Here is a 13,268-nt window from a genome sequence, read left to right as displayed (position 1 = left end):
ACAAAGATATCCTTGATGAAAACATGCTCCAGAATGCACAGGACCTCAGACTGGGGCAAAGGTTCACCTTCCAACAGAACAACCCTAAGCACACAGCTAAGACAACACAGAAGTGGCTTCGGTCTCTGAATGTCCTTGAGTGGCCCAGCCAGAGCTGTTTTTGCTTTGTCATTATGCTGTAGTGTGTAGATTGATAAGGGGAAAAAATTCAAATTCATACATTTTAGAATAAGACTAACATACCAAAATGTGGAAAAAGTAAAAGGGGTCTGAATACTTTCTGAATGAATCTGTATAGTGGACTGAGCTCAGACAGATTAGAAGTGAGTGGTACTACAGTGCAGTATTCACCTTGCACTCCTGGAAGACCCATTCCTGAGGCCCCTCAGTGCGCAGCTTCTGGACGTACTGGAACATGTGGAAGATGATGTCATCCACGTGCACTACAGGAACAAAATGACACTTCAGCTCACAGGGTTGAAACAGAAACCACCACACACAGACAAACACCTTTCTGACTTGAGGGTGTGGGCACATACACACACGTGAACAAAATAGACAAAACTAAACAATCCCCGAGATCCTAATGCTTACGGAGTCCCTCCTCTGTCAGGTCCACATTGATGATGAAGAACATGAAGCCTTTCGCTCCCTCTTTCTGGCCGCCGACCAGTGTGTTCACCCAGCCTGCACAAGAATAAAGGGCATAGCCACCGCTGTCAATTCAAATATAAACAATTCTACACATACACAGAATGTATTGTCAGTATAAACTCAATTTATTAAACTCACAATTTTTTACAAATATTTCTACCATTCCATCAAGCCCTAAATCTTAAAACCAAGATTCAATCACAGCCCTCTGGCCTACCTTTGGATTTCAGCTCAGACAGCAGGCTTCCTGGGCCCTCGTGGCCTATCAGGTGGCCCAGGTAGTGGCCTGGGTTGGACTTGTAGTACTTCTGCAGGTCTGGGATGGGGAACGTCACATACAAGTTCCTAATGTCCTTGATAGGCACCACTTTGTAGAATTGCTGTGGGGGGGGGGGGGGGGGGGGGGGGGGGGGGGTAGGAAGGAAGATTTGAATTGAGACTATGAATAGAATTCTCAGTTGCACAACTCAGTTGCATTCAGAGCCTTTGAATTTTTCCACTTTATTAAATTAGTCTTATTCTCAAAATTGATTATTTTCTCCCCCCTCATCAACCTGCACACAATTACCCATAATGACAAAGCAAAAAAAGTTTAGAAATGATTGCAAAATAAATAAAATCAAGTTGTAGAAACATCTCAAGGATGATCAATGGAAACAGGATGCACCGGAGCTCAATTTTGAGTCTCATAGCAAAGGGTCTGAATACTTACGTAAATAAGGTATCTGACTTTTATTTGTAATACATTTGCAAATATTTCTACAAACCCGTTTTCACTTTGTCATTATGGGGTGTTGTGTGTAGATTGGTGGGGGAAAAACAATTTAAATCGATTTTAGAACAAGGCTGTAGCGTAACAAAATGTGGAGAAAGTCAAGGGGTCTGAACACATTCCCGAATGCACTGTATGCAAAGTAGCATAGGTAGTTTAAAGTGTGTGTGGGTGTGCGTCAGGGTTTCCGTTAGGACAATGAGGTGCCGGACAACGTGACCGGGAAGATTTACAGGCACTTAAGAAATTTACCAGACCCTTATGCATTTGGGGTGTCCAGCCACTGTGCTCAGAATGACAGAAATCATATTTAGATTATGGTAATGCTGCCTAACAGAACATGCCACTCATGTAATGAAGCAGCCAACAAAACCAAATATTCTAACATTTGCCAAAATGCAATTTGCTGGAAAACACCATTCTAAACAGCGTACCTGAAAGCAGTTCCATATATGACAGAGATGAAAATCTCTGTTCGAAAGAGGGGGAAATCTAAAGATCCCAAAAAATTGGATTTGGTTGCTAATATGACTAGGATTGTCCCTTTGCCTTCTGGACAACAAAAGAAAGTTATGAAAACCATAACGGTGGTTCCAATAGGGAAGTAACTTTGCCAAAACTATATAATTACTCCAGTCTACACAGAAGTAAAATCATTCAAAAGTATTCACCAGAAAGCATGAATTAGCCAGAGGACTCAATGATTAGCTCCTTTAAAAAATGTTTTTGGAATGTTTAGAATCAAAAGCTCCTAAAGTGGTGGGTGACGTGCTTCAATTTTACCAGTTGAGAAATAAAAATATATTTTTTAATCATGAACCGAAACTGTTAACACGTGATTGCATTAAGGATTGTTACGCACTGAACGGGCTTATCAAAGCATGTTTTACTGCAGCAGCAACCAATTGAGGAATTGGAGAAATCCCGCTCAAAAGCGGCGCTACGCACGTGACAGCTGTTGAAAAAAAGATAAATGACTAACGCAAATACACAGGCCAATTTAATTCCACAAACTTATGCAAATGAACCTATAGCCCGATAAGCATGATGGTCAAACGTATACACATCGATTGGTATTTCCATCAATTAATAAAACAAATTCTCCAGGTCATTGTGGACAGCAACAGTTTTATTTACCGGCTTTACAGTTGATGTATTTTATGGCCAAAAGCCGGCTAACGGAAACTCTGGAGTGTGTGTGTGCGCACAAACTAAGGAGCTCACCTTGAGGTGCTCCTCCTGGAAGGGGTGCTCAGGGAACTCTGGGATAGGTACATTCTTGTTCTCCACCTCTCCAAACAACTTGACCACCATGGTGGTGAGCTCATCTAATGACTCTATAAACGAGAAAAAGGGGACAGATGTTTAATTTATTAAAATACACAATCTTCCTGGGTTCAAACTCAAACCATTCAAATTGCAAAACACTTAAAAGCACAAACGTGTTTGCTATAACATTCTTGATACGCTTCCTTTACTGTAGTTGTAATTTAGCATGTAATTACATGTAGATGAGCATGGACTGTTATCATCCTGTAAATTAGTTTTGAATAATGTACAGCAACAGGGGAGGTCAATATTGCTTAGCAAAATGCGCTACAAACCAGACAGTCTGTTGTTGTGAAAGCCATTAATTATGAGGTCATACCATCATAAACCTGGCTGCCAATTGCAGCTTATTTCATTTCACTGTAGAGGACATGGGTGTCAGAAAATGCTAAATGTAAACTGGTAATGAACACAGCAGTGACACAGCCAACTGTATCCCCAGTTGCTTATTGGATCATGGCTCATCTGTGGAAAGTTGAAGACCAGGGTTATTGAGGAATCATTTACTGGGGCAGGTGGGGAGTATTTGAGGGGAAATAGAAAATGTGCATCTTTCCCTTTCAAGACGATTCGATACGTACTTAAACTCAGCAAAAAAATAAACATCCCTTTTTCACAACCCTTTCTTTCAAAGATAATTCGTAAAATCCAAATAACTTCACAGATCTTCATTGTAAGGGTTTAAACACTGTTTCCCATGCTTATTCAATGAACCATAAACAATTAATGAACATGCACCTGTGGAACAGTCGTTAAGACACTAACAGCTTACAGACGGTAGGCAATTAAGGTCAGTCATGAAAACTTAAGACACTAAAGAGGTCTTTCTACGGACTCTGAAAAACACCAAAAGAAAGATGCCCAGGGTCCCTGCTCATCTGTGTGAACGTGCCTTAGGCATGTTGCAAGGAGGCACGAGGACTGCAGATGTGGCCAGGGCAATTATTTGCTATGTCTGTACTGTGAGACGCCTAAGACAGCAAGACAGGGAGACAGGACAGACAGCTGATCGTCCTCGCAGTGGCAGAACACGTGTAACAACACCTACACAGGATCGGTATACCCGAACATCACACATGCGGGACAGGTACAGGATGGCAACAACAACTACCTGAGTTACACCAGGAACGCACAATCCCTCCATCAGTGCTCAGACTGTTCACAATAGGCTGAGAGAGGCTGGACTGAGGGCTTGTAGGCCTGTTGTAAGGCAGGTCCTCACCAGACATCACCGGCAACAACGTCACCTATGGGCACAAACCCACCGTCACTGGACCAGACAGGACTGGCAAAAAGTGCTCTTCACTGACGAGTCGCGGTTGTCTCACCAGGGGTGATGATCGGATTCGCGTTTATCGTCAAAGGAATGAGCATTACACCGAGGCCTGTACTCTGGAGTAGGATCGATTTGGAGGTGGAGGGTCCGTCATGGTCTGGGGGGGGTGTCACAGCATCATCGGACTGAGCTTGTTGTCATTGCAGGCAATCTCAACGCTGTGCGTTACAGGGAAGTCATCCTCCTCCCTCTTGTGGTAATCTTCCTGCAGGCTCATCCTGACATGACCCTCCAGCATGACAATGCCACCAGCCATACTGCTCGTTCTGTGCGTGATTTCCTGCAAGACAGGAATATCAGTATTCTGCCATTGCCAGCGAAGAGGATGGATCTCAATCCCATTGAGCACGTCTGGGACCGGTTGGATCGGAGGGTAAGGGCTAGGGCCATTTCCCCCAGAAATGTCAAAAAACTTGCATGTGCCTTGGTGGAAGAGTGGGGTAACATCTCACAGCAAGAACTGGCAAACCTGGTGCAGTCCATGAGAAGGAGATGCACTGCAGTACTTAATGCAGCTGGTGGCCACACCAGATACTGAATGTTACTTTTGATTTTGAACCACACCCCCCTTTGTTCAGGGACATATTCAATTCATGTGGAACTTGTTCCGTTTGTCTCAGTTGTTGAATCTTTTGTTCATACAACTATTTACACGTTAAGCTTTCTGGAGAAAAAAAACGCAGTTGACTGAGAGGATGTTTCTCTTTTTTTTTTGAGTTTAGATACATGGGCTCCGATACAATTCAAGGAACGATAAGTTTTAATTTGAAACGATGTGGGGCGATTCTGTTTGATTAAAGGAGCGAATCGATTCAATGCAATACGATTTTATATGCACTAAAACTTGATGCATAAACACATTCATTTTCCATTCTAAATTAAAAATCTGCTGCTGATGGAGATCATGAGCTGGGCCTCTCGGAGCTGGATCTGTCCGAGCGAGATTAAATGATGTATATGGTGTACAGTCCCTTCAGAAAGTATTCATAACCCTTTACTTAGTCCACATGTTGTTGTTACAGCCTGAAAATGTTGATTTACTTTTTTCTCCTCATCTACACACAATACCCCATAATGACAAAGTGAAAACATGTTAACATTTTACCAATTTATTGAAAATAACAATTTACATAAGAATTCACCCGAATCTATACTTTGCACACTTGGATGGTACAATATTTGCACATTATTCAAGCTCTGTCTAGTTGGTGGTTGATTGCTAGATAGCCATTTCCATATCTTGCCATAGATTTAAGACAATTTATGTCAAAATTGTAACAAGGCACCTCAAAATCGTGTCATCTTGTTTTACAGTGCCTTGCGAAAGTATTCGGCCCCCTTGAACTTTGCGACCTTTTGCCACATTTCAGGCTTCAAACATAAAGATATAAAACTGTATTTTTTTGTGAAGAATCAACAACAAGTGGGACACAATCATGAAGTGGAACGACATTTATTGGATATTTCAAACTTTTTTAACAAATTCAAAAACTGAAAAATTGGGCGTGCAAAATTATTCAGCCCCTTTACTTTCAGTGCAGCAAACTATCTCCAGAAGTTCAGTGAGGATCTCTGAATGATCCAATGTTGACCTAAATGACTAATGATGATAAATACAATACACCTGTGTGTAATCAAGTCTCCGTAGAAATGCACCTGCACTGTGATAGTCTCAGAGGTCCGTTAAAAGCGCAGAGAGCATCATGAAGAACAAGGAACACACCAGGCAGGTCCGAGATACTGTTGTGAAGAAGTTTAAAGCCGGATTTGGATACAAAAAGATTTCCCAAGCTTTAAACATCCCAAGGAGCACTGTGCAAGCGATAATATTGAAATGGAAGGAGTATCAGACCACTGCAAATCTACCAAGACCTGGCCGTCCCTCTAAACTTTCAGCTCATACAAGGAGAAGACTGATCAGAGATGCAGCCAAGAGGCCCATGATCACTCTGGATGAACTGCAGAGATCTACAGCTGAGGTGGGAGACTCTGTCCATAGGACAACAATCAGTCGTATATTGCACAAATCTGGCCTATATGGAAGAGTGGCAAGAAGAAAGCCATTTCTTAAAGATATCCATAAAAAGTGTTGTTTAAAATTTGCCACAAGCCACCTGGGAGACACACCAAACATGTGGAAGAAGGTGCTCTGGTCAGATTAAACCAAAATTGAACTTTTTGGCAACAATGCAAAACGTTATGTTTGGCGTAAAAGCAACACAGCTCATCACCCTGAACACACCATCCCAACTGTCAAACATGGTGGTGGCAGCATCATGGTTTGGGCCTGCTTTTCTTCAGCAGGGACAGGGAAGATGGTTAAAATTGATGGGAAGATGGATGGAGCCAAATACAGGACCATTCTGGAAGAAAACCTGATGGAGTCTGCAAAAGACCTGAGACTGGGACGGAGATTTGTCTTCCAACAAGACAAAGATCCAAAACATAAAGCAAAATCTACAATGGAATGGTTCAAAAATAAACATATCCAGGTGTTAGAATGGCCAAGTCAAAGTCCAGACCTGAATCCAATCGAGAATCTGTGGAAAGAACTGAACTGCTGTTCACAAATGCTCTCCATCCAACCTCACTGAGCTCGAGCTGTTTTGCAAGGAGGAATGGGGAAAAAATTCAGTCTCTCGATGTGCAAAACTGATAGACATACCCCAAGCGACTTACAGCTGTAATCGCAGCAAAAGGTGGCGCTACAAAGTATTAACTTAAGGGGGCTGAATAATTTTGCATGCCCAATTTTTCAGTTTTTGATTTGTTAAAAAAGTTTGAAATATCCAATAAATGTCATTCCACTTCATGATTGTGTCCCACTTGTTGTTGACTTTTCACAAAAAAATACAGTTTTATATCTTTATGTTTGAAGCCTGAAATGTGGCAAAAGGTTGCAAAGTTCAAGGGGGCCGAATACTTTCGCAAGGCACTGTAAGTGAACATATCGGAATCGGCCGATATTACCTAAAAATGCCAACATCGGTATCGGCCCGCTGTCTAGTTTAACGGCAATGTTAAAAACCGATGTCAAAGCTACCGTGCATACCTATATAAACGTAGGTACATAACGCAATGCCGACACGTAAAAGTTTGCGCTACACATGCAACACAGCATTCCTAACCTAGCCCACAAGCCACAATAAGGATTAGGCACAATAGCTACAATGATTTGCTGCTTGCCTTCAAAATAAAAGTATGTAATTGAGAGTGATGCAAATGAATACAAATAGAATTATACCATACTTTTATTTTGAAGGCTAACCGCAAAGTCCACTATTGTGGCTCGCTTCACATAGATGGTCTGACCATTAATCAAATAAGAACTGTCCTATAAATTAGGGTTATTTTAGATGACACCTAGATGTTGTTTTGCTATGTTTTTGGGGAAGAACATTGTTTGCATCCATGAGCTAAGTAGATATTTCTTTTTATGACCAGCACTGTAGGTGCATAAGACAACTTTACCAGCATCATAGCATACATAGATGAATCGTTGTGACATGAAATACGAGTGATAGTTATTACAAATTGATTATGCTATGTAAAAACGCGTTCAACTATTATGTGACATGCAGTCATATTCAGGTCCTGATTGGTCAACAAGTTTATTTGATGAGTCAGTGTTTATTTGACAAGTATCTTTTTTGACATGCAAAGACCCAAACGGCATTCCATAGAAATCCTGGTTGAGAATTAAAGAACTGAACAGCACAGTAAGTAAGTAAGTGAAATAAATAGGTTCTGATTATGTTTTACTGGTAATGGGGACATACGTAAATGCCAACAAAATAACTTTTTGGTCAGTGTGGTGTGTGTGTGTAACCTTTAACTAGGCAAGTCAGTTAAGAACAAATTCTTATTTACAATAACGGCCTAGGAACACTGCCTTGTTCGGGTGCAGAACGACAGATTTTTACCTTGTTGCTAGATCAAATCCCTGACCTGACCTTTTGGTTACTGGCCCAAAACTCTTACCACTAGGCTACCTGCCACCGTGAAATGGTACTGAAATGTGTTTGCCCCAAACATAAAGTTCATTACTTTGCCACATTCTTTGCAGTTTTACTTTAGTGCCTTATTATTTAAGAATGCATGTCTTGTATATTTTTATAATACATTTGCAAAAAAATCCTAAAAAACTGTTTTCGCTTTGTCATTATGGGGTAGTGTGTGTAGAATGAGGAAAACATTAAATGTGAAAAAAGGGAAGGGGTCTGAATACTTTCCGAATGCATAACTACCAGCAAAACTAACAAAACTACTGCTGATGGTGAACCTGACCAACCCAAATCAAATCTAATGTAAGCACCGATCAGCATATAGCTTACCTATAGCCAGATGAGGGTTGTGTCTCCTGAGGTAGCCACGGCTACTTATATTCCAGTAAAACACAATTGTCAACAGCGCATTTGATAAAAAACAAACTAGCAAACTACATGGTTTTAAATCAACTAATAAAGCTTAATATTGTGCTAAACTAGAACAGTTCCGGTAAGCAAAATCGTACAGAAGTCTAAAATTCACATTTTCCAAAGGTTGAAGTTAGGTTCATAATTAAGTGAAAATACCATTTATAGACTGTTTGAATCAAATCAAAGACGGTCCACAAATTATACAGTACCAGTCAAAAGTTTGGACACACCAACTCATTCCAGGGTTCTTTACTTTTTACAATTTTCCACATTGTAGAATAGACATCAAAACTATACATATGGAATCGTGTTGATTCAAAATATATTTTATATTTGAGATTCATCAAAGTAGCCACCCTTTGCCTTGATAGCTTTGCACACTCTTGGCATTCAACCAGCTTCATGAGATAGTAACGTGAATGCATTTCAATTAACAGGTGTGCCTTGTTAAAAGTTATTTTGTGGAATTATTTCCCCTTCTTAATGCGTTTGAGCCAATCAGTTGTGTTGTGACAAGGTAGGGGTGGTATACCAAATATAGGCCTATTTAGTAAAAGACCAAGTCCAAAACAGCTCAAATAAGCATAAAGAAAACGACAGTCCATCATCACAGTAAGACATAAAATGGTCAGTCAATCCAGAAAATGTACTCAAGTGCAGTCGCAAAAATCATCAAGCGCTTTGATGAAATGGCTCATGAGGACCGCCACAGGAAAGACCCAGAGTAACCTCTGCTGTAGAGGATAAGTTCATTAGTTACCAGCCTCAGAAATTGCAGCCCAAATAAATGCTTCTGAGTTCAAGTAACAGACACATCTCAACATTAACTGTTCAGAGGAGACTGCGTGAATCAGGCCTTCATGGTCAAATGCTGCAAAGAACCCACTACTAAAGGACACCAATAAGAAGAGACTTGCTTGGGCCAAGAAACACGAGCAATGGACATTAGAATGGTGGAAATCTGTCCTTTGGTCTGATGAGGCCGATTTTTTTTATTCCAACCACCGTGTCTTTGTGAGACGCAAAGTAGGTAAACGGATGATCTCCGCATGTGTGGAGGAGGTGCGATGGTGTTTTTCTGGTGACACTGTCGGCGATTTATTTAGTATTCAAGGCACACTTAACCAACATGGCTACCACTCGGGTTGCAAAAGGTTGGAAACTTTCTGAGAAATTTACCCGGAATTTCAACCCTCTGCATGCACAGTGCAATATTCCATCACATGTACAGCTGATTCTCAAGATCTTGCACACTAATGAGATGCTATTGAGCCCACACTACTACACTGTCTGAGCCAAGGATTACATGCTTCCTGGTAAGTTGATTAAATAGTAGCCTACAGCAACGTGTATTTAAATCATTTCTAACTTGTTAACAATTTCTGCTAGTTAGTTTTTGCTACCATGTGGGTTTTCGCTTGCTTGAGCCTTCTAACAGGTGTTAATTCACCTGTTTCCATACATTTTAAAACATTTATCTTACAAAGGAGTTGTTTACTCTAACTGCTTAACTATTTCTGTACATGGAATTGTATTTGTTGTTTTTTCCCCACATTTTTTTATAATCTTTACAGGAAAATGCCACGGGCACCATCTGATGTGTGGAGACATTTCACTGCAGCTAATGTAGACGGAAAAGCTGTGTACATTTGCAAATATTGTGCCAAATCATATGTGAAGAATGCAACAAAGACGCAGAATCATCTGGCCAAGTGCATAAAGTTCCCTCAGCGCTCACAACAAGCAACCTCTGACAAAAGTTCCTCTACTTCTATTCAATTAAATTATGAATCAGACACCTTATCGATAGCAACAGCTCATGGTCCTCCTCGAATCAAAAGTTCTCTGACTCAATGAGAAATGCTGATGAATGTCTTGCTCGAACTGTGTATGCATCATGGGTGGTCGAATGTTTGTGGACAAGGAATAATTAACTACATCATCTCCACCCCTCAACCAGTATTGCACAAGAGCACACACACATGGGACAACAGACACACCGGTCTCATTGCAAATGAGCTGAAGGCAGTCAATGACCTTGGACCACAGAAGGTATTTGCACTGGTGACAGACAATGCTGCGAACATGAAGCCTGCTTGGTCTGAAGTGGAGGAGTCCTACCCTCACGTCACACCCATTGGCTGTGCTGCTCGTGCATTGAATCTGCTCCTCAAGGACATCATGGCACTGAAAACAATGGATACACTCTACAAGGGAGCCAAGGAAATGTATGTATGCGAATCCGTACTGCCCTGCCCACTTCACTGTTGCTCCAAGCAGAGGAAACTGCAGTTCTGAAATACCTCAAAAAGCGTGAAGACTTCTGCCTGAAGCCCATACACGCCTCGTCGCACATGTTGGACCCCAAGTATTCTGGCAAGAGCATCCTTTCTGGTACAGAGATCAACAAGGCCTATGGTGTCATCACTACTGTGTCTCGCCACCTTGGCCTGGATGAGGGCAGTCTTGGCAGTCTGGCGAAGTACACTTCCAAGCAAGATCTTTGGGATGGAGATGCAATATGGCAGTCGTGCCAACATATCTCATCAGCCACCTGGTGGAAGGGACTTTGTGGATCTGAGGCTCTTTCCCCGGTTTCCTCCATCATCCCCCAAATCCCACCAACATCAGCCACCTCAGAGCGCAGCTGGTCCTTGTTTGGGAACACACACAAATATAGCACGCAACAAGCTGACCAATACAAGGATTGAAAAATTGGTGGCCATCCAGGCAAAATGTTGTTTTTTTGAGCCAATAAGCCATCCTCAAGGTTGGAAAGTGACAGTAAAGATGAGGCCTTAAAGTCTGATGTTCAAGAGGTGGACATTGAGGAGGTCCAGGGAGAAGACATGGAAGCCTGAGAGGAAGACAACTAAAGCTTTAGTTTCTAAACTATAATTTTCCCAGATGTATGCTGAAAACATTTTTGGGAGATGCGATGGATCATTCAATAATTCCCTTTCTTTTGTTGTTCAGTGAAATCATCCAATGTGAAGAGTCAACTAATTTAATTAAAGTTCAATTCATAACTAAAACAATGTTTTACTCTATTGGATGGATTTAATCTATTGCAATTATGTCTACTTATAAGGTAAAAGTTTTAAGTTTGTCTCCATATGATATGGTAAATACATCCAATGCAGATGGTTTGGAATGAGTTGGCTGCAAAGTGAAGGAAAAACATCCAACAAGTGCTCAGCATTATGTGGGAACTCCTTCCAAGTCTGTTGGAAAAGCATTCCAGGTAAAGCTGGTTGAGATAATTCCAAGTGTGCAAAGCTGTCAAAGGCAAAGGGTGGCTACTTTGAAGAATCTCAAATATATTTTGATTTGTTTAACACTTTTCCATTTGTTTGGCCCATCCATCAATTATAAAACAGGCATTGGCTTTATTAGTCCTGATTCATGTGACTAATCAATTTGGCTATCTAAGCGCAATATCAGCTATAAAACTATCAGGAGTTACCCTGAGCCTATTTGCAATGTGTTTAAACAGAGGAAAATGCATACATTTTTTTATTTTTTGCTATGATCAGCTCATCAACAATTGATGGATACAAACTTGAAACCACTGATCATGTCAATTTATCCCACAAGGTGAAACTCCTGGACAGCAGTAGTGAGTAGCCTGATTATCCATCTTCCTTTTTAGGATGTGTGTTAACATGTCAGCATAAGTTTTATTTGATTGGGCACTATTTAAGTTAGGCTATTTAATTGGAGAAACTTGCATGATGTAAAAAGTGTCCGTCTCATTAGATTGTCATACATTTTATATCCAACCTGTAGCCTACAGAAATGGTCACATACCCTTTCTACCATATAGCCTACTATATCTGCTACATTATTTATGTTAGATCATTTTTCTGGATGGAACGTTGCAGAGGTGCGCTGGAAATGGACCAGCAAAATATTTTGCTTCCCTGCACTGCTTATCACAGGGCGGCATCAGCGTCACCTAAAAAGCCCATATGCCACTGGTTGAGATAATTGTTTTATTGTTTTTGGGCAGAATTATGTGAGGTTTGATGTGTTGTTGGGGGTGCTGTATTGGTCAGATTAGCTTCCTTCTTCAATCTGCCACCATAATACTGCCACCGCCTAATACTGTCAGCGTGCCTGGGGTTGCCTGGGGTTGTTAGGCATACAAAATAACTTGTAGATCAATGACTTTCAACATAATTACATGCTTAGTTCGACACTGAATGAGAGGACGCGGTTGTCACATAATATAAAAAGGTCATTTCAGGAGGTAGAAAGAATGTAATTTGAGCAACAATAAAGTTAACTGGCGAATCCTAACGTTTTAATCGATTTACTGACCGATGCATGCTACATTTGGATCGGTTTGGGGTCCCATGGGGAGGGGGCGGGGGCTGCACAAAGAGATGACTGCAGGCCTTGGCTTGAGTGTTATGTGGGCTCAGTTCCAGAAGTGTTTAGAAAAAGCACTTCCTACTTGATCTTAGATCTGCACAGCTGACAGGTTATTTCATCTGCCTCTTAACCAGTCTTAAGATCACTGATCCAAGCAGCAACGCTCTCTTACAGATGTGGACGCTGGCACGTACGACACTCACTCACCTCTCCCCAGCACACACAGTCCCATGAGGTTGGAGGAGTAGTAGGTGGAGTGGAATTTCAGGAGCTCCTGGCGGATGTCGATCCCATCCTTTGATGGCCTAGTCTCCAGAGTCAACTTGTTACCTGAAAAATCAACCAGATATAACCAGCTAGTCAACAAAATGTACATCAGCAA

The 13,268-nt window shown here is 41.2% G+C and overlaps 1 protein-coding gene across 4 annotated transcripts in view; it reads right to left on the bottom strand.

Moving 5' to 3' along the window:
- Positions 1 to 13,268, bottom strand: part of LOC139381086 (insulin-degrading enzyme-like) — a 47,222-nt gene that overhangs the window by 24,264 nt on the left and 9,690 nt on the right. For all 4 annotated transcript variants that reach the window (XM_071124338.1, XM_071124339.1, XM_071124337.1 and 1 more), the window contains 5 exons: positions 13,094 to 13,216; positions 2,651 to 2,763; positions 872 to 1,034; positions 595 to 687; positions 352 to 443 (listed from right to left, as the gene is read on the bottom strand). In XM_071124338.1, the coding sequence (XP_070980439.1) occupies positions 352 to 443; positions 595 to 687; positions 872 to 1,034; positions 2,651 to 2,763; positions 13,094 to 13,216 (584 nt within the window). The remainder of the gene's footprint in view (positions 1 to 351; positions 444 to 594; positions 688 to 871; positions 1,035 to 2,650; positions 2,764 to 13,093; positions 13,217 to 13,268) is intronic.

This window comes from Oncorhynchus clarkii, chromosome 23, assembly GCF_045791955.1.
Source record: "Oncorhynchus clarkii lewisi isolate Uvic-CL-2024 chromosome 23, UVic_Ocla_1.0, whole genome shotgun sequence".
NCBI classification, from domain to species: Eukaryota; Metazoa; Chordata; class Actinopteri; order Salmoniformes; family Salmonidae; genus Oncorhynchus; species Oncorhynchus clarkii.
This window is presented reverse-complemented; position numbering and strand designations above follow the sequence as displayed.